The sequence below is a fragment of the Xyrauchen texanus genome, chromosome 36 (genome assembly GCF_025860055.1).
Source record: "Xyrauchen texanus isolate HMW12.3.18 chromosome 36, RBS_HiC_50CHRs, whole genome shotgun sequence".
Lineage (NCBI taxonomy): Eukaryota > Metazoa > Chordata > Actinopteri > Cypriniformes > Catostomidae > Xyrauchen > Xyrauchen texanus.
In genome coordinates, this window is record NC_068311.1 from 33,173,585 (window position 1) to 33,188,700 (window position 15,116).

The 15,116-nt window shown below is 37.2% G+C and overlaps 2 protein-coding genes across 3 annotated transcripts in view; one reads left to right on the forward strand and one right to left on the reverse strand.

The window, feature by feature from the left end:
• igsf10 (immunoglobulin superfamily, member 10) overlaps positions 1–3,290 on the reverse strand; it is a 42,121-nt gene extending 38,831 nt beyond the window's left edge. Inside the window, exons 1-3 of the mRNA XM_052107359.1 lie at positions 3,162–3,290; positions 2,045–2,308; positions 1,821–1,950 (exon numbers count right to left, since the gene is read on the reverse strand). Of these exons, the coding sequence (XP_051963319.1) occupies positions 1,821–1,950; positions 2,045–2,241 (327 nt within the window). The 5' untranslated portion in view covers positions 2,242–2,308; positions 3,162–3,290. The remainder of the gene's footprint in view (positions 1–1,820; positions 1,951–2,044; positions 2,309–3,161) is intronic.
• LOC127629997 (tripartite motif-containing protein 16-like) overlaps positions 1–15,116 on the forward strand; it is a 327,862-nt gene that overhangs the window by 137,197 nt on the left and 175,549 nt on the right. The gene's annotated exons all lie outside the window — the stretch shown is intronic.

Consider the following 15,116-nt stretch of genomic DNA (forward strand, 5'->3'; position numbering starts at 1 on the left):
ATATTGTTTATTTCATATTACTGATCATAAGCCAATCATCTGCCTACAGTTCACAGAAATCCATTTTGCAATTGAATTCATCAATCAGTCTGAGATTTATTATGAGGGCTTGTTTAAGGGCCCGTCAATGTACACCTGTGTCAGACGAACGATTTTGGAGTGTCTTGGTTTCGTTGTGTCATAAACATTCCATTTTTAGGTTGCAGTGTCACGTTAAACAAAGTATGAAACATTGACAAACATGTCTTGAGATCACTGCCTCCATCAAGCTGTGTTTGTTCTCAAGAATGTGTTTTCTGCTCTCAGCATGTGTGATTTGTTCTCTATATAAGCTGTGTTGCCTTAACAGTGAGTTTCGCTTACTCCCCTTTGAGAAATCCGATGGTACTCCATGCTTGAATTGCTCATATTGAAGGAATATTCCTTGTTTTTTTTAACGTCTTATTTTTTATAAAATTAATTGCACTGAATTAACAAGTTAAATCAACAGCACTAAATAACAATAATAAGAAGAAAACAAAGATTTGCAGTTATAAAATACCAACAGAATGTTTCCCAAAACTTTCAGTAGACTGTTAGTAGTGTTAGTAGCGTTAGTGGTATTTTATCTTTGTGCCATGTTTACCAAATGCATTATTACCAAAGCATGTAAAAACATAAACAAATTAACAAGAGCCTCGGATCACTCTTAAATCCATTACTTGCAACTCTTCTGTTCTTCTGTTCATAGTAGGCCTCTGTAAGGCCTGGTGAAAGGCTTACATAGGCCTACTATGTTTAGCATAACTGCAGTTGAGGGAAATAAATAAATACATTCATTTAATAAGAAATTGGTGATCATAAAATAAGTTTTACACTTTTAATCTGCCCCAGTAGCCAAAAGCATGTTGTTCAAAACTAGTTGTTAATTATTGCCTAACATGTCTCTTAATGGAGATATGCTGTATGTAGCGCAGTCATTGTAATCTATCTTTGAGTGCCTCTTTTGGCTTTTTTATAATGTGTGTTATGGTTTTATAGGATAATGACTGTCACACATTCATGAGCAGTCCATTTGTCTGCAATGCAATGTTCAATAAATTTGTATTTTGCAATTATTATTTTATGATGAGGGAGTTTCCAACCAAAGGAGCACAACTATACTTTAAGTGATAACCACAGACCACTTTACAATTAACCACATGGCTTGTGTTTACTGTATTAAGCAGTAACATTTCTGAAACTTCCTCTTACCAAAACCATGATTAGAACAGATTACATCAGATTCTCTTACTATAGTGCATGTTTAATAACCATAAACATTGCAACAAGGTAACATGACATTTACTTGTTTGCTTTGGAGATAATAACTTATATAGCACATCTGAACCGGACCGCTCCTCTAATGATGCCCTTCTACTTAATTACTAGAAATGTACATACTGCTTTCCATCATTAAATAATGTATGATTTAAGTTACATTGATTTTAAAGCTGAACAAAATACGTATTTGCTTTTGTTTCACTGGCTGATATGACAGAGAATCATATGTTTATACTGGACTTTATACTGAAGCATTTTGACGAGTTTCAGGCACATTTGTCACCCATGATTAATTTATTTTGTAATCAAAACGGTCTGATAATATGGGCCTTAACAAGCAGCCACCATGAGAGATCCACTAATGGAAAATACAATTCTGACTAGAGTCTTCATCTTTTTTTAAACATATTTCTCAAAAGTTCTACTCATTTGTTTATCTTTAAAAACATTTTGTTATGGAAAAACTAGGCTAGAAACTATGTTTCTAGAATGTTGCTCTCAATAATGCAGTCTTTTACCTGCAGGGACGTGAGATCATGGAATGAGCTGTCCTCAATAATCTTGATGATGTTACTGTGAAGCATTAATAGTTCCAGATGTTTCAGTCCAGAGAGGTCATTAACTTTAAGTGTTGTTAAACTGTTGTACCTGAAACACAAAAACTCAAATGTACAATTTTGTATTTTTAATTTGTCTGATTTAAGAAAGAGATCCATAAGGAATGGCCTGCTGTATGATTTACCCCAGGTTAATTCTTTCAACAGCCGCTTGAATGTCCCGGGGGATTTCGCTCAGGTATCTGAATGTGCAGTGCACCTCCGTCGGAGTGTAACAGGCACATGATTTGGGGCACGCACTGATTCTGTGCATTATAACAGCCAAAACACACAGAAGCAGCATGAATCTCCGTTCCAGGCACGTCTCTTTTGGGTCACACATTCTGGAGAAGCGGGATGGTTCTTTCCTTTTGGAAAAGCTCAAGTTGCCATTAATCTGTATTTGTAGTCTGTAACAAGAAAATAATTCTCATTGCAGCACTTAATTTTTCTGCTTTATTACTGTCAACTTTCACCATAAATTAATAAATAAAGTTAAATAAAATACAGCTCAGATGTTAATTCTATCTCATATCAAAATAGTTTTAGTCCTGTAAATCCTATATATATATATATATATATATATATATATATATATATATATATATATATATATATATATTATACACATACATTTACAATCTCTTCTGTCACCTTAGGAGGATTGTGTTCATGTATGATTTTTATTGAAATTTCACACAAAGGCTTTATCTAAGTAATTCAAAGATTTTGAGTCAAAAATTCCAATACAATTTTTCTAGCAGTGCTTTTTTATGTCGGTTTCAAATGCAAAGTTCAAACCACTCTTACATTAGAATATGTATTAGTGAAATATATGTTCCAAATTTCTAATATCATTGTACAACAACATACCCCACATTGTAGTGTGACAACATGCCCCGTTATTGCGGTCACAAAACGTTTACAAGGATTACATTAACTGTATATTTTGTACAGGGCAATAACAGTGAAATTTTATTTTTGTCAAAAAAAGCTTTTGTCAAGACCTGTATATATGTATATGCTTATAAAGAAACAAAAATATTCACCACAAAATACAGTGGATAAATGTATTGTTCTCAAGAGAAAATGTCAAATCCTCCGTAAAAATAAATATATCATGGCATGTTCCGTTTGTCGACATTATATAATATTACTCGACAAAAAAAAAAAATGGCGATAAATAATACATGAATTGATTAATAAAATAGCATGGATGTCTCCAGAGTTTAAACGTGTAGTTTTTAATGTTGGAACACTTACCTAAATCACAGCCGAAAGTATTTACGATAACGATTTCAATCTTTCAAATATTATCACATTATGAAATAAAATAATCCAACATATGTTTTGTACCGTTCCAGTTTAGAAGGTTTGGCTCTTCAAGGGCGATTAAACTGTAGTTTAGACACAAGAGACGTGTGTTGGATGATGTTGATGTAAACGGAGAGTCTGTCCTCCTCCACGCGCTGCTGTTCTGTCCCGCTCAGTCATTCTCACAGTATGAGGGTTCAAATGGAGGACAGGCATAACAACATTACATTAAGGAATCTATCGTGAATCTCATTGTCAATCGGTGTCGACCTTAATTTGCCTTTTATTAAGGGAACATTTAATATCAGAAAATGAAAATGTTAAAGGAGTGCATTTTGGTCAGCAAGAATGAGTGCAGTCATGTAATTTCGAAAAACACTTATCTAACTCAAAAAACCTTTCACAGCAATGTCAAAGCAATTTCAATTAAAAAATAAAATAAAAATGTTTACGTCTCTTGAATAGTGTTTCATATTGTCGTATTATATTTCAGCATCTGGATTGCTTTAGACGCATTCGGAGTTTAGCCCTGAATATCGACTGACAACAACTTGAACCCCAGAAATAAAATGCATAAATATAATACAATAAATGTTAAATAAATTAAAACAAAGAAATAATATCACTTTATATATATATATATACACAGAACAGGTTGCCATGTCAGTGCCAAGTCATGTCAAAAGTTTACCGCCAGATGTCACTGTCACCTGAATTCTGATTTAGCCAGTCTCTGCATGTAATCATTGTGGAGTGCTCCTAATAGACTCTATGCACGGCATCTGGCCTACGTATTTCCGGTCAAATTTGAGGGGGGTTAAGAGTTTCCGGTCTGTATTTGGCTACAGCGAAAGATCATTAGCAGCTGTCTTCTTTTGTCAATTAATGATTAATATAGAAAAATATTAATAAAATGTTATTGTAATAATATCAAATATATCACAGTTGGGGCCTGGGTAGCTCAGCAAGTAAAGATGCTGACTATCACACCTGGAGTTGCAAGTTCAAATCCAGGGCGTACTGAGTGACTTCAGTCAGACTTCTAAGCAACCAACTGGCCCGGTTGCTAGGGTGGGTAGAGTCATGTTGGGTTAACCTCCTCATGGATGCTATAATGTGGTTCTTGCTCTTGGTGGGGCGTGTGCTGAGTTGTGCACTGATGCCGTGGAGAATAGTGTGAGCCTCCACACGTGCTACATCTACACTGTAATGCGCTCAACAAACCACATGATAAAATGTATGGATTGAAGGTCTCAGATGCAGAGGCAACTGAGATTTGTACTCCACCACCAGGATTGAGGCAGGCCACTATGCCACCACGAGGACCTAGAGTGCATTAGGAATTGGGTGCCAAATTGCCCAAAAAAACATATATATTTTAATTAGATCAGACTGTAAAGAGGTTGAGCAGCTGAGGCGACAAGATGAAGAGTTGTCTGTCCAGTGAGTTTTTGTAGGTAAGATCTATTGTAAACTCTTACAATATACTTTATAATTGAGCACATTGTACTGTAGATCAATAATTAACAGGGTCGCTGTGGTCGCATGTTTGCTTAAAAACCTCTTCTATGTGTCTGGTCAATACTTATTAAAGAGTGAAGGGATTCACCCAAAAAGAAAAATAAACCTGTCATCATTTACTTTCTTTCATGTCGCCCCAAACCCATCTGACTTTCTTTCTTCCTTGAAATACAGACATTTTGGAAAGAATTTTAGTGTCAGTCACCATTCCCATTCTTTGTGTGAAGAAAAAAAAGATGGAATGGTAAATGGTGACTGAGACTAAGATTTTTCCAAAGATCTCATTTTGAGATCTTCTAAGAAAGTCATTGTTTTCACTACTGTCACTTCGTCTTCATCATCACTCCTCTGTTCATAAGGACTCTTATTTTGACACTCTTATTGTCTTCTGTTATAGTTTGCCCCATACTACAATTCCCATGATGCACTGCCCTCATCACATCCATCTGTTTCCCATCTTCCTCAGCTTCCCTGTTCCCTCATCAGTCATCCGTGTGTGTATATATATATCCTCTTGTTTCATGCACTCATTGTCAGTTCTTGTTCTTATGTACTTATGTTAAGATGTAACGTTAAATGTGTATATTTAGTTCTTTGTATTTCTCTATGTATATTGTATCACCTTCTTCTTTGTCTCCATTAAACAAAGCCTGTGATTAGATCCATTGCCTCTAATCTCATCTCTGCAAAATGATACAAAAGAACGGACCGAACAAATGGATCTAGCGGCTGGGGGGCACTATGGTTCCAGAAGTCTCCGAGCCCCCATAAACGGAGACCACATTCTCCCCAGCCTAGGTGGCCCTTTGAGCCTCCCATGGCTCCACCCTTCGAGACTCTCACAGCTGTGCTCACAACTGACTGGAAGAGAAGAAGGGCTCCTACTCCCCAGTCACTGCCAGCTCTCTACAAGCCATCCATGGCTTCGCCCCTCGAGCCTCTCACGGTTCCGCATCCCATGGCTTCCAAGACTCCGCCCTTAGAGTCTTCCAAGGCTCCACCCTCACACCCAGAAACTCCACCTCAAGCGGTTCTGTCCGCTTCATCTCCTGAGACTCCATCCTCTCCTGAATCTCCACCTCCTACAGCTCTGCCCGCTCTACCACTGTCTCCACCTCCTAAGTTTCAAATCCCCGATCCTACTGTGGCTCTGCCTGCTCCACCTTCAGTTCCTCATCCTGAGTCCTAAATCCTCCATCCTCCTGTGGCTACGCCCAACCCCATTCCACATCCTCCTCCTGACTGTCCAGTCTTGGATCCTCCAGCAGCTCTACCTCCTGATTCCAAACTCCTGCTCTTCCTGCGGCTACACCCGCTCTTCATCCTTCCTTCTCCAATGGCTCCCCACTCTCCGGATCCATCTCCAAAATCACCCTTGTCTCCACCTCTGGATCCATCTCCAGTTCCACCATCGGGATCCCAAATTCCTACTCCTGCTGCTCCACCTCTGGATCGCCTATGGCTCTGCCCCCTAAGTCTCCGCCTCCTTCGACCTCCTCCCTGCTCTATAGCCGCCTTCTAGGCGTCCGGACCCTGTCCCTGGCCTGTGGCTGCCTCCCTAGCCTCCTGATCGTCCGCAGACACCTCGCTGACCACCTGAACATCTGCCAATTCCTGATATATAAAATTATCAAAATGTACTACATAACTTTAAAATGTATGCACATAAATACAGTAAATGAAAACAACCCACCAGCAGCACTACTATGAAAGAATGTATCAAGAAAATTTACTAAAAACAAATACTAAGAGAATTTCAAATACAATTAAAAAATTTTTTTTTATGTAAGTGGAAGGTAAAAAAAAAAAGGGGGTAAAACCCGAATAGGACATCTCATGGGTCTAATGAGTTTAAACATTAAGTTAGCATCTTAATATTTTAAACTAAGCAAGTTTCCAGTTTACTCCAATGACATCTTCTACAAACATGAAGAATTACACAACATTTGGAATGTTTTATTTCGTATTACTGTCTTTGATGATTTACATTGAGGTGTGCAGTTTACATATGGTGAGGTCAATTTGCACAGTATAACACAACATCCTAATGTGCTCATATTCAGACAGTTTTTACTGCTCAAAAGGCACCAGTAGATCATTGGATGGCCAAAGGAAGATCAGACAGCTGTTTTATTCCTACAGTTCTGGATCATTACAGTCATATTATAAATTCAAGACACATACTTCATTGTTCTCTCTGACAATGGTCTCTTGCCCAACCAATGGATAAATCATTGTTGGACAGAAATGACCTTGTGATGCATTTGTTTGACAACACCATTCCAAGAGGGATTGTGAGTCCTGATTAGATTAAAACATGTTTAAAAACATTGTTTCGCCTTCATTTCTTGATGTGCAGGCTTGCATACTATCCTGCTAGCTTTCCAAGAGAACATCTGGTAAACTTATATAACACAATTCTTCATCAAAATTTCATTTTATGGTGATTTGAGACAGGGTTGTGATAGTGTAGAGTTGGCTACCACGTCTTTTTAGTTTTAAGTGCTTTTTTCCTGGCTTGTTTTGGAAGGTAATAGGATCATGATATGATGCAGACAAGTCTCTATCCTTCGTCCTGTAAGGAAACTGTGCCAAAAGTCTGGACCCAGGGGCCACCACACTCAGAGAAAACAAAGAAATTCAGAGAGAATCAACATTAAGAATTATCTTAAAAAGTTAGCACCTCTGTCTCAAGCATCACGCCTCACTGAATGCAGATTGCTTCATTGTTGTCCTTCTACATCTGCACTCTCCTCCCCCTCCCCTTTCTTAACCTGTCCTTTGTCAGCTAAAAATCAAGCTGAAGGGGTTCTGTAGCCAGATTCAACCCCATGGCATTGTGTGCGATAAACCCACAACACCATGTTTTTATTATAAAAGTCAGGTATGCATTCTCTTACTCTTAAGATTCATCTTTGAGAATAGAATGTTTTGTATTAATCATTTCTGAATTGATTAAATTATGTATTGACATGATACATACATTGTTATTTTGATTATTCTGGATTTTCTTAAACTCATTATTACCAGTAAATGAAGCACATATGAGGTTACCACGAGCACACAGGCCAGGATATGATTATTCCTGCGGGCCGTGAATGCAAGAAAATCCTCAGGCACATCAGTCACTGACTTATCACTCACTTAAGCAAGTTGTATTTACATGACTAAATGAACTATCATTTTATTATTAGCAATCCTAATTTAATGATAATAGTAAACCCTGCAACCACTGACGTATTTTGAGACTGTCCACCTCTTGTCCATGAGATTTACGTAAACGTACGGCAAAGACTCTAAGCAACATCGACACCTCTTGAAAGAATAATGAGATCGAATAATCAAAAACACCAAATGATGATTATATTTCAAATATGATCAGAAAATGATTGGAACCTTAGTCTAAATTCGTTGACTATTAAATTGGAGTCAGATTTAGTTTTTAATGGAGTCAGATTCGGTCTTAACTAAATCGAATAATTTAAGACCTAATACCAATGTTGCATCTGAAAGAGGAACTTGCAGATACCTTCGCCATTCTATTGGAATACCACCAGCGGAACGGCCTTTAATAGTTCCCATGGGAGCACCACAGCTCCTGCATTATGCAAGTGCACTTGGACTCTCCCACACTGAACCCCTCTGTGCATGAGTAACGTCTGTCATCTCAATGCTGTTTTATCCAAGGTTTATGCAATAAGAGGTTTATGGTCTGTCTGCAAGATGAAATAACTCTTGGCTTGGAGATAACAGAAAAAAATACACTTGCTTGTCTTTAACTCTCCTGTTATATTGAAAAATGTCATCTCCATTTGGTATTCGTAGGCATTTTTGACCGAAAGTGTCAGATGTGTGACCCTTTTTTTATGATGATAATGATACAATTTCTTCTTTCCTGAATTAATAACAATAAAATTATACATATATTTTGGGATTTTATGCTATTTTGGTCTTATTTACATGTATATGTCTACATTTTACCATTAATTTGCAAATACAAATAAGCACATTTTTGAAGGAAAAAAAACAGAACCTTCACTTCTATAAATGTAAACATCAATAAAATATGAGAATGTGACATGAATTGGAGGCAGATTGCTGCCATCTGGTGAACAAAATATAAATAACATGACTTGAAAACCATGTCATGCCAGTAACAGTTCTAACCTAATTTAATATTTTATCACAAGATATACATTTGGATATATATTTAGATAATATCAAACTATTATTTGTCAAAGTTTAGATTTTAGTGTCAATTTTTGCAGTTAATGTCATTATGCTTGCAATCAAACCTGACCATGGAGTTACAAAGAGAAGACACAGAATAAATTCAGCCAATAATTTATTTTAAACATACTCAACCACCACCAATGTGCAGCATCCACCTGGATTTATTGATTGTATTTGACAGATAAAAAAAATTGCTCTGTTGCCACTTAGTGAATCAAGCCCATTTTTTTGTATGTTCAGATGGCAAATGGAGGAAAAGTCACCAAGTCTTGTACTGCTCAGATAAAGGAAACCATTTTTATTAAATGAGGAAAATGTATTTTGGTTAAAAATGTCAGAATACCAAATAGCTGTTCAGAAACTTTGATTGGTTTATGGTAAAGACATTAAAGGGATACCTTTACACACCTAGAGCTAATTGGGTCTTGTTGCGTTGTGGTCACACAATGGCAATTGAAGTTTCAGTCCATAACAGGTGTTGTTTCTTTTTCTGTTTTTCTTTTTTTATTATCAGTATATTAGTATGTTATAAACTATGGTACAATATCCCTCAGAGACCCAAGTATAGAGATTCATGATATATTTACTTTTTCTCCTTGATCATGTTTTTAGGAAGCCACTGATTATATATATATATATATATATATATATATATATATATATATATATATATATATATATATATATATATTTTAAGCACATTTTGATTTAAGGTAACTATTGTGTGACTTTCATAAGATTTAACATTCAATATGCAATATTTTCTTCCAAAAAACTCCTGTTGTGATACAGTTCAGAGTGTCAGCTACTGTAATGTGTTTGTGGCAGGGCGGAGGGCGGGGCCGGGTCGTGATTCTACACACCCGGTCCCTTATCAGGCTAATTTAGCCTCCGAGAGGGATAAAGGCCGACTGCAGATGATTGTGCGGGAGAGAGAGATAGTTTACGGACATGTCCGTCATGTGTGTGTTTGTCTTCTGTTTAAGTTTTATATTAAAATATTATTTATATTGACAAGCCACTTCTCGCCTCCTCCTTTCCAATGAATATGTTACAGTATTGTTCATAACCTTTAATAAAAAATAATAAAAAATAAAAATAGGTTTAATATTAAGGTAATTAATGAAAAAGTAAACCTTTAAAATAGGTAAATATACACTGATGAGCCAAAACATTATGACCACCTGCCTAATGTGTTGTTGGTCCTCTGCGTGCTGCAAAAATGGTGTCGACCCGCCGAGGCATGGTCTCTAAAAGTCCTCTACAAAAAGGTGTTCTGTGGTATCTGGCACCAAGACATTAGCAGCAGATACTTCAAGTCCTGTAGAGGCGAGGTAGAGATGCCATGGATCGGAGTTGTTAATAGAGCACATCTCACAGATGTTCAATCGGATTGAGAACTGGAGAATTTGAAGGCCAGGGCAACACCTTGCACTCTTCATCATGTACCTCAAACCATTCCTGAACAATGTTTTGCAGTGTAGCAGGGTACATTATCCTACTGAAAGAGGCCACTGCCATCAGGGAATACCATTATCATGAAGGGGTTTGCCTGGTTTGAAACAATGTTTAGGTAGGTGGCACATGTCAAATTAAAATCCACATGAATGGCAGGTCCCAGGGTTTCCCAGCAGAACATTGCCAGAGCATCACTCTCCCTTCACCAGGCTTGTCATCTTCCCACAGTCCATCCTGGTGCCATCACTTCCCCAGGTAAACAGCACATACATACAGGGCCGTCCATGTGATTTCAAAGAAATTGGATCAGACGACCTTCTTCCACTGTTCCGAGGTTCAGTTCTGACTCTCGCCTCCCCATTGTAGGTGCTTTTGATGGCAGACACAGGGGTCATCATGGGCACTCTGACCGGTCTGCGGCTAAGCAGCCCCATATGCAGCAGGGTTTGATGCACTGTGTTTTGTGACACATAATTAAAATTTTCTGTGACTTGTGCCACAGTAGACCTTCTGTAGGTTCGGACCAGATGGGATGGCCTTCGATGCCCTCGATCATTGATGAGCATTGGGTGCTCAACACCCTGTCACCGGTTTGTGGTTTGTCCCTCTTCGGACCACTATCGGTAGGTACTGACCACTGCTGACCGGGAGCACCCCACAAGCCTGCTGATCCAGTTGTCTGGTCATAACAATTTGGCCCTTGTTCATGTCACTCAGGTCTTGTTCTGCCCATTTCTTCTGCATACAACACTTTGCTACGAACTAATTGTTCGCTTACCTTCTAATCTACCCAGACCTTGACATGTGGCCTTGTTAGGAGACGATCAACGTTATTCACTTTACATGTGAGGGGTCATAATATTTTGGCTCATCAGTGTATATATATATATATATATATATATAGAGAGAGAGATAGATGGGGGTGTAAGCATACTGTTTAATTGCTGTAAACAAACATTGCAATTCTGCTATGCTATCTCTGAGGGTTAAACAATGAAGAAAAATAATGAAGAAAAAACAGAACCCATTACATCATGACACAACACAAAGTCAGGATAATCCAACAAACAATTCCAAAGATAACACAATTTGAAACATAGAAATAAATATGAGCACCTACAATACAGCTTTGCAAAGGCAACAAAATGGGGTTGTATTTATCATGGAAAAAAGGATTGGCAAAAAAAAAAAAAGCACAGACAAAGAAAAAAAAATGCTCATTTTGCAACCAAACACACAGCCAGCATCAAAATGCCTTACCTGTTTATAATATTGCAGAAAACATGACAGACTGAGACACTGTACAGAGTTTTCAAACCAGACATGAAAGCAGTGGTTGTGTAATGATGATCTAAATTATAGCCTGAAGACTCTCTTCGTTGGTTGAATAGCTGGGTCTGACTCACACCAATAGCGTGATGTTTAGAAGAGCTCAAGACACTGAGATGAACATCATGATGTTTCAACGATTCCAGAGCTGACCTTAGAAGGCCTGGGAGAAATGATCAGCAAAGGACAAATCATGATAGTGCTAGGGGTACAAAGAATTTTAAGGTACCTATGCAAACACATTTACTATTAAAAAGCACACAAAATTTTGTACAATCTGAGAAACCATCTGGAAACAAAAGGAACAATCTGGAAAACAAAAACATGTTCTAATTGCTAATGGAAGATAATTATGTTGTTAAACATAGAGGATTGGAAGAGGTATAATAGAGTCTATGCATGGTCACTTAAGCATTTTGTTTCTCAGGGTGGGGGGGCATTTACATCCGGTGCAGTGCCGGAAGCCATTGATCTTTACTTACAGCTGTCAAAATTAATGAGGAGAAGTTTACATTTTACACTCGCTGCTTACAAGATCTTCCCTGGATTACTGTATATGATGTTCATCGCATTGTGAGGCTGTCATCTGTCACACCGTCCAGTAAAATGGATAAGAGCTTTAAACTATGAAGTTACATTGACAACTCTGAGGGTGAATATTAAAATGCTATTGTCTACTAGCAAATAAAGCTATTAAGGCTGGATATCACTACATGACTTTTACGCCGATATTTATCAAAGATTTTCAGCACTTAAACAGAGTTTAACTTTTTTTTTTTACATTTACCTCAACAAGGACCCTGCATTACAAACAGGATAAATCACCATGATATTCATGCTGTAAGATCACTTCAAACTAAATTTCCATTAAAAATAACTGAAAAATTCAGTTCCGAATAACCTCTATTTTTGAGCCACACGCCATTTAGATCTGCAAAGCTTTCGTGGTGTTTGGTAAAGTCTTTGAAGGGATTAGGGCATAGGGATGAGCCCTTCGGAATGGAATGCTGTGAGTAGTAGCAACAACAATAGAGCTCCCAGTAATCCACGTTTGTTTACATCTGTAATATGGCTTCCGTGGGCGGGTTTGCTGTGATATGAACAACTTCACTTGACAGTTGGAAAGTACACAATCCTCTGTCATTTGGTGCATGATGCCCACTGCCAAGTTATGATCTGTATTGATAGGTCGGCTAAGTTGCTCAGTCTAGTAGACTTTTTTGGGGATCGAGACACAATTTTTTCATCAAAAGATGATGACGAGTTACTTTTCCTATTCTAAAGAAGAAGGTGAGAAGATCATTGTTACAGACACACTGTTGAGTCAAGAATATAGACCGCAGGATGCAGATTCTAAAAAACTGTGTTATGAACTCAAGAGACATTCGGAAAAAGAATTGAGATTACATCTACATATGGTTACACTATCTGATTATTGGAGAGAAAATATGATCCCAAGAGGACTCAGAATTAAAAAATGTCCTTCATTTGGCCATGGAGATATAGAGTTCAGACAAAAGTGGGAAGCAATATTGAATAAATGCTCCCAAGACCTATGTTGCTACTAATTGAAGAAGCAAAAAAACAGAAAATTGAAATGCAAAAACAGATTGAAAAAATCAAACAAGAGTTTACATCAGATGGACGTGAAGTGCTTTTTCAATTTGAAGAGAAACTTAAAGAAGATCTAGAACAACTATCCAAAAAGTCCAAAAACTAAGCAAAATTTGGAAGAGATGAAAATGATTATAAGGAGCATAAGGTATACACATGGTCACAATGGAATGTTAAGACTCCTAGAAAGAGATCAGTGTCACCTAGTAGTGACGAAGACCGTTCAGCAGTGGAGACCTTACCTAGAAGAGATTTTTTAGAGAACAAGTCCAGAACAAACCAGAGATTCAGAAGACAGGACAGCGGAGGACGAGACGAGGAAGAAAGAGATCGACCAAGATTCCCATTTCAAGGCAGACACACCAGGAGCCGAACAAAGGAGATGAAGTGATAAACATTTCAAAGGTTACTCTACCGACAAGTTGTATTTCTGTTCTGTCAAAAGGTCTGTCTTTTGCCCCAATAAATACAGCTAAAGAATTCCATACTAAAGTAGACCTATTCAAGTTTCATCGAAGTCTCCAACTGAAAGTTTGGTATTATACTTCTGAAGCAGCTACTCGTACTTATGACAAGAAGGTAACATCTTTTAAACCTAAGTCAACTATTATGCCAGGTTCATCTAATCCAACTTTGAATTCCTTCTACAAGAAAGTAATGTATGATATTGACAAGATGTTCACTTCAAAAAACAAAAACATTATAATCTTTCAATAGAAGAAGGAGAAGCTTTGAACTGGATTTCCAATAACGATGATCTAGTAATAAAAAGAGCGGACAAGGGAGGTGCAGTTGTGGTATGGGGCAGAGATCAGTATATTGAAGAAGCTTTGAGACAACTACAAAACCGAGAGTACTACCAGCGCCTGAAATCTAATCCAATAGAAGGAATCAAAAATGAACTGACTGATATTTTATTACATGCTAAAGAGGAGGGATGGATTTCAAAAAATGAGTATGATTTTCTATTTTGTAAAAATCCTAGGATTCCCACTTTTTATATGCTTCCTAAAATACATAAAAATCTTGAAAATCCACCAGGAAGACCTATAATCAGTGGAAATGAATCTATTACAGAGCCAGCTTCAAAATTTGTGGATAGTTTTATCAAACCATGGGTTGGTAAACTTCCTTCATTTATTCAGGATACAACCCATGTATTAAATACGATTAAAACGATTAAAACTATAGAATCATCTATATTGGTGACTGGATGTTGAATCATTGTATACAAACATAGACCATAAAGATGGGCTGGAAGCATTAACATACTATCTAGATATGAGATCATCTACTGAAAGGACACCTGCATGTTTTATTGTGCAATTAGCAGAATGGACATTGAAAAATAACATTTTTTTGTTCCAAGATTAATTCTATAAACAAATTAAAGGTACAGCTATGGGTGCTTGTTTTGCTCCCAATTATGCAAATTTGTATTTGGGATTTTGGGAAAAGAATTTTGTATTTTCTGACTTAAACCCATATTTAAAACATGTGAAGTGGTCGGGCAGATATATAGATGACATTATACTGATTTGGACAGGATCGGAGGCAGATTTATTAGCTTTTCACACTTATTTAAATAATACCAATGTCAATTTGAAGTTGAGTCTTGATTTTTCACATACTCAGATTCATTTTTTGGACTTAAAAATCTTTAAAGAAAGTAATGGTGAGATGCATACCACTATTTTTAGGAAAGAAACTGACAGAAATACCATATTAAGAACAGATAGCTTTCACCCT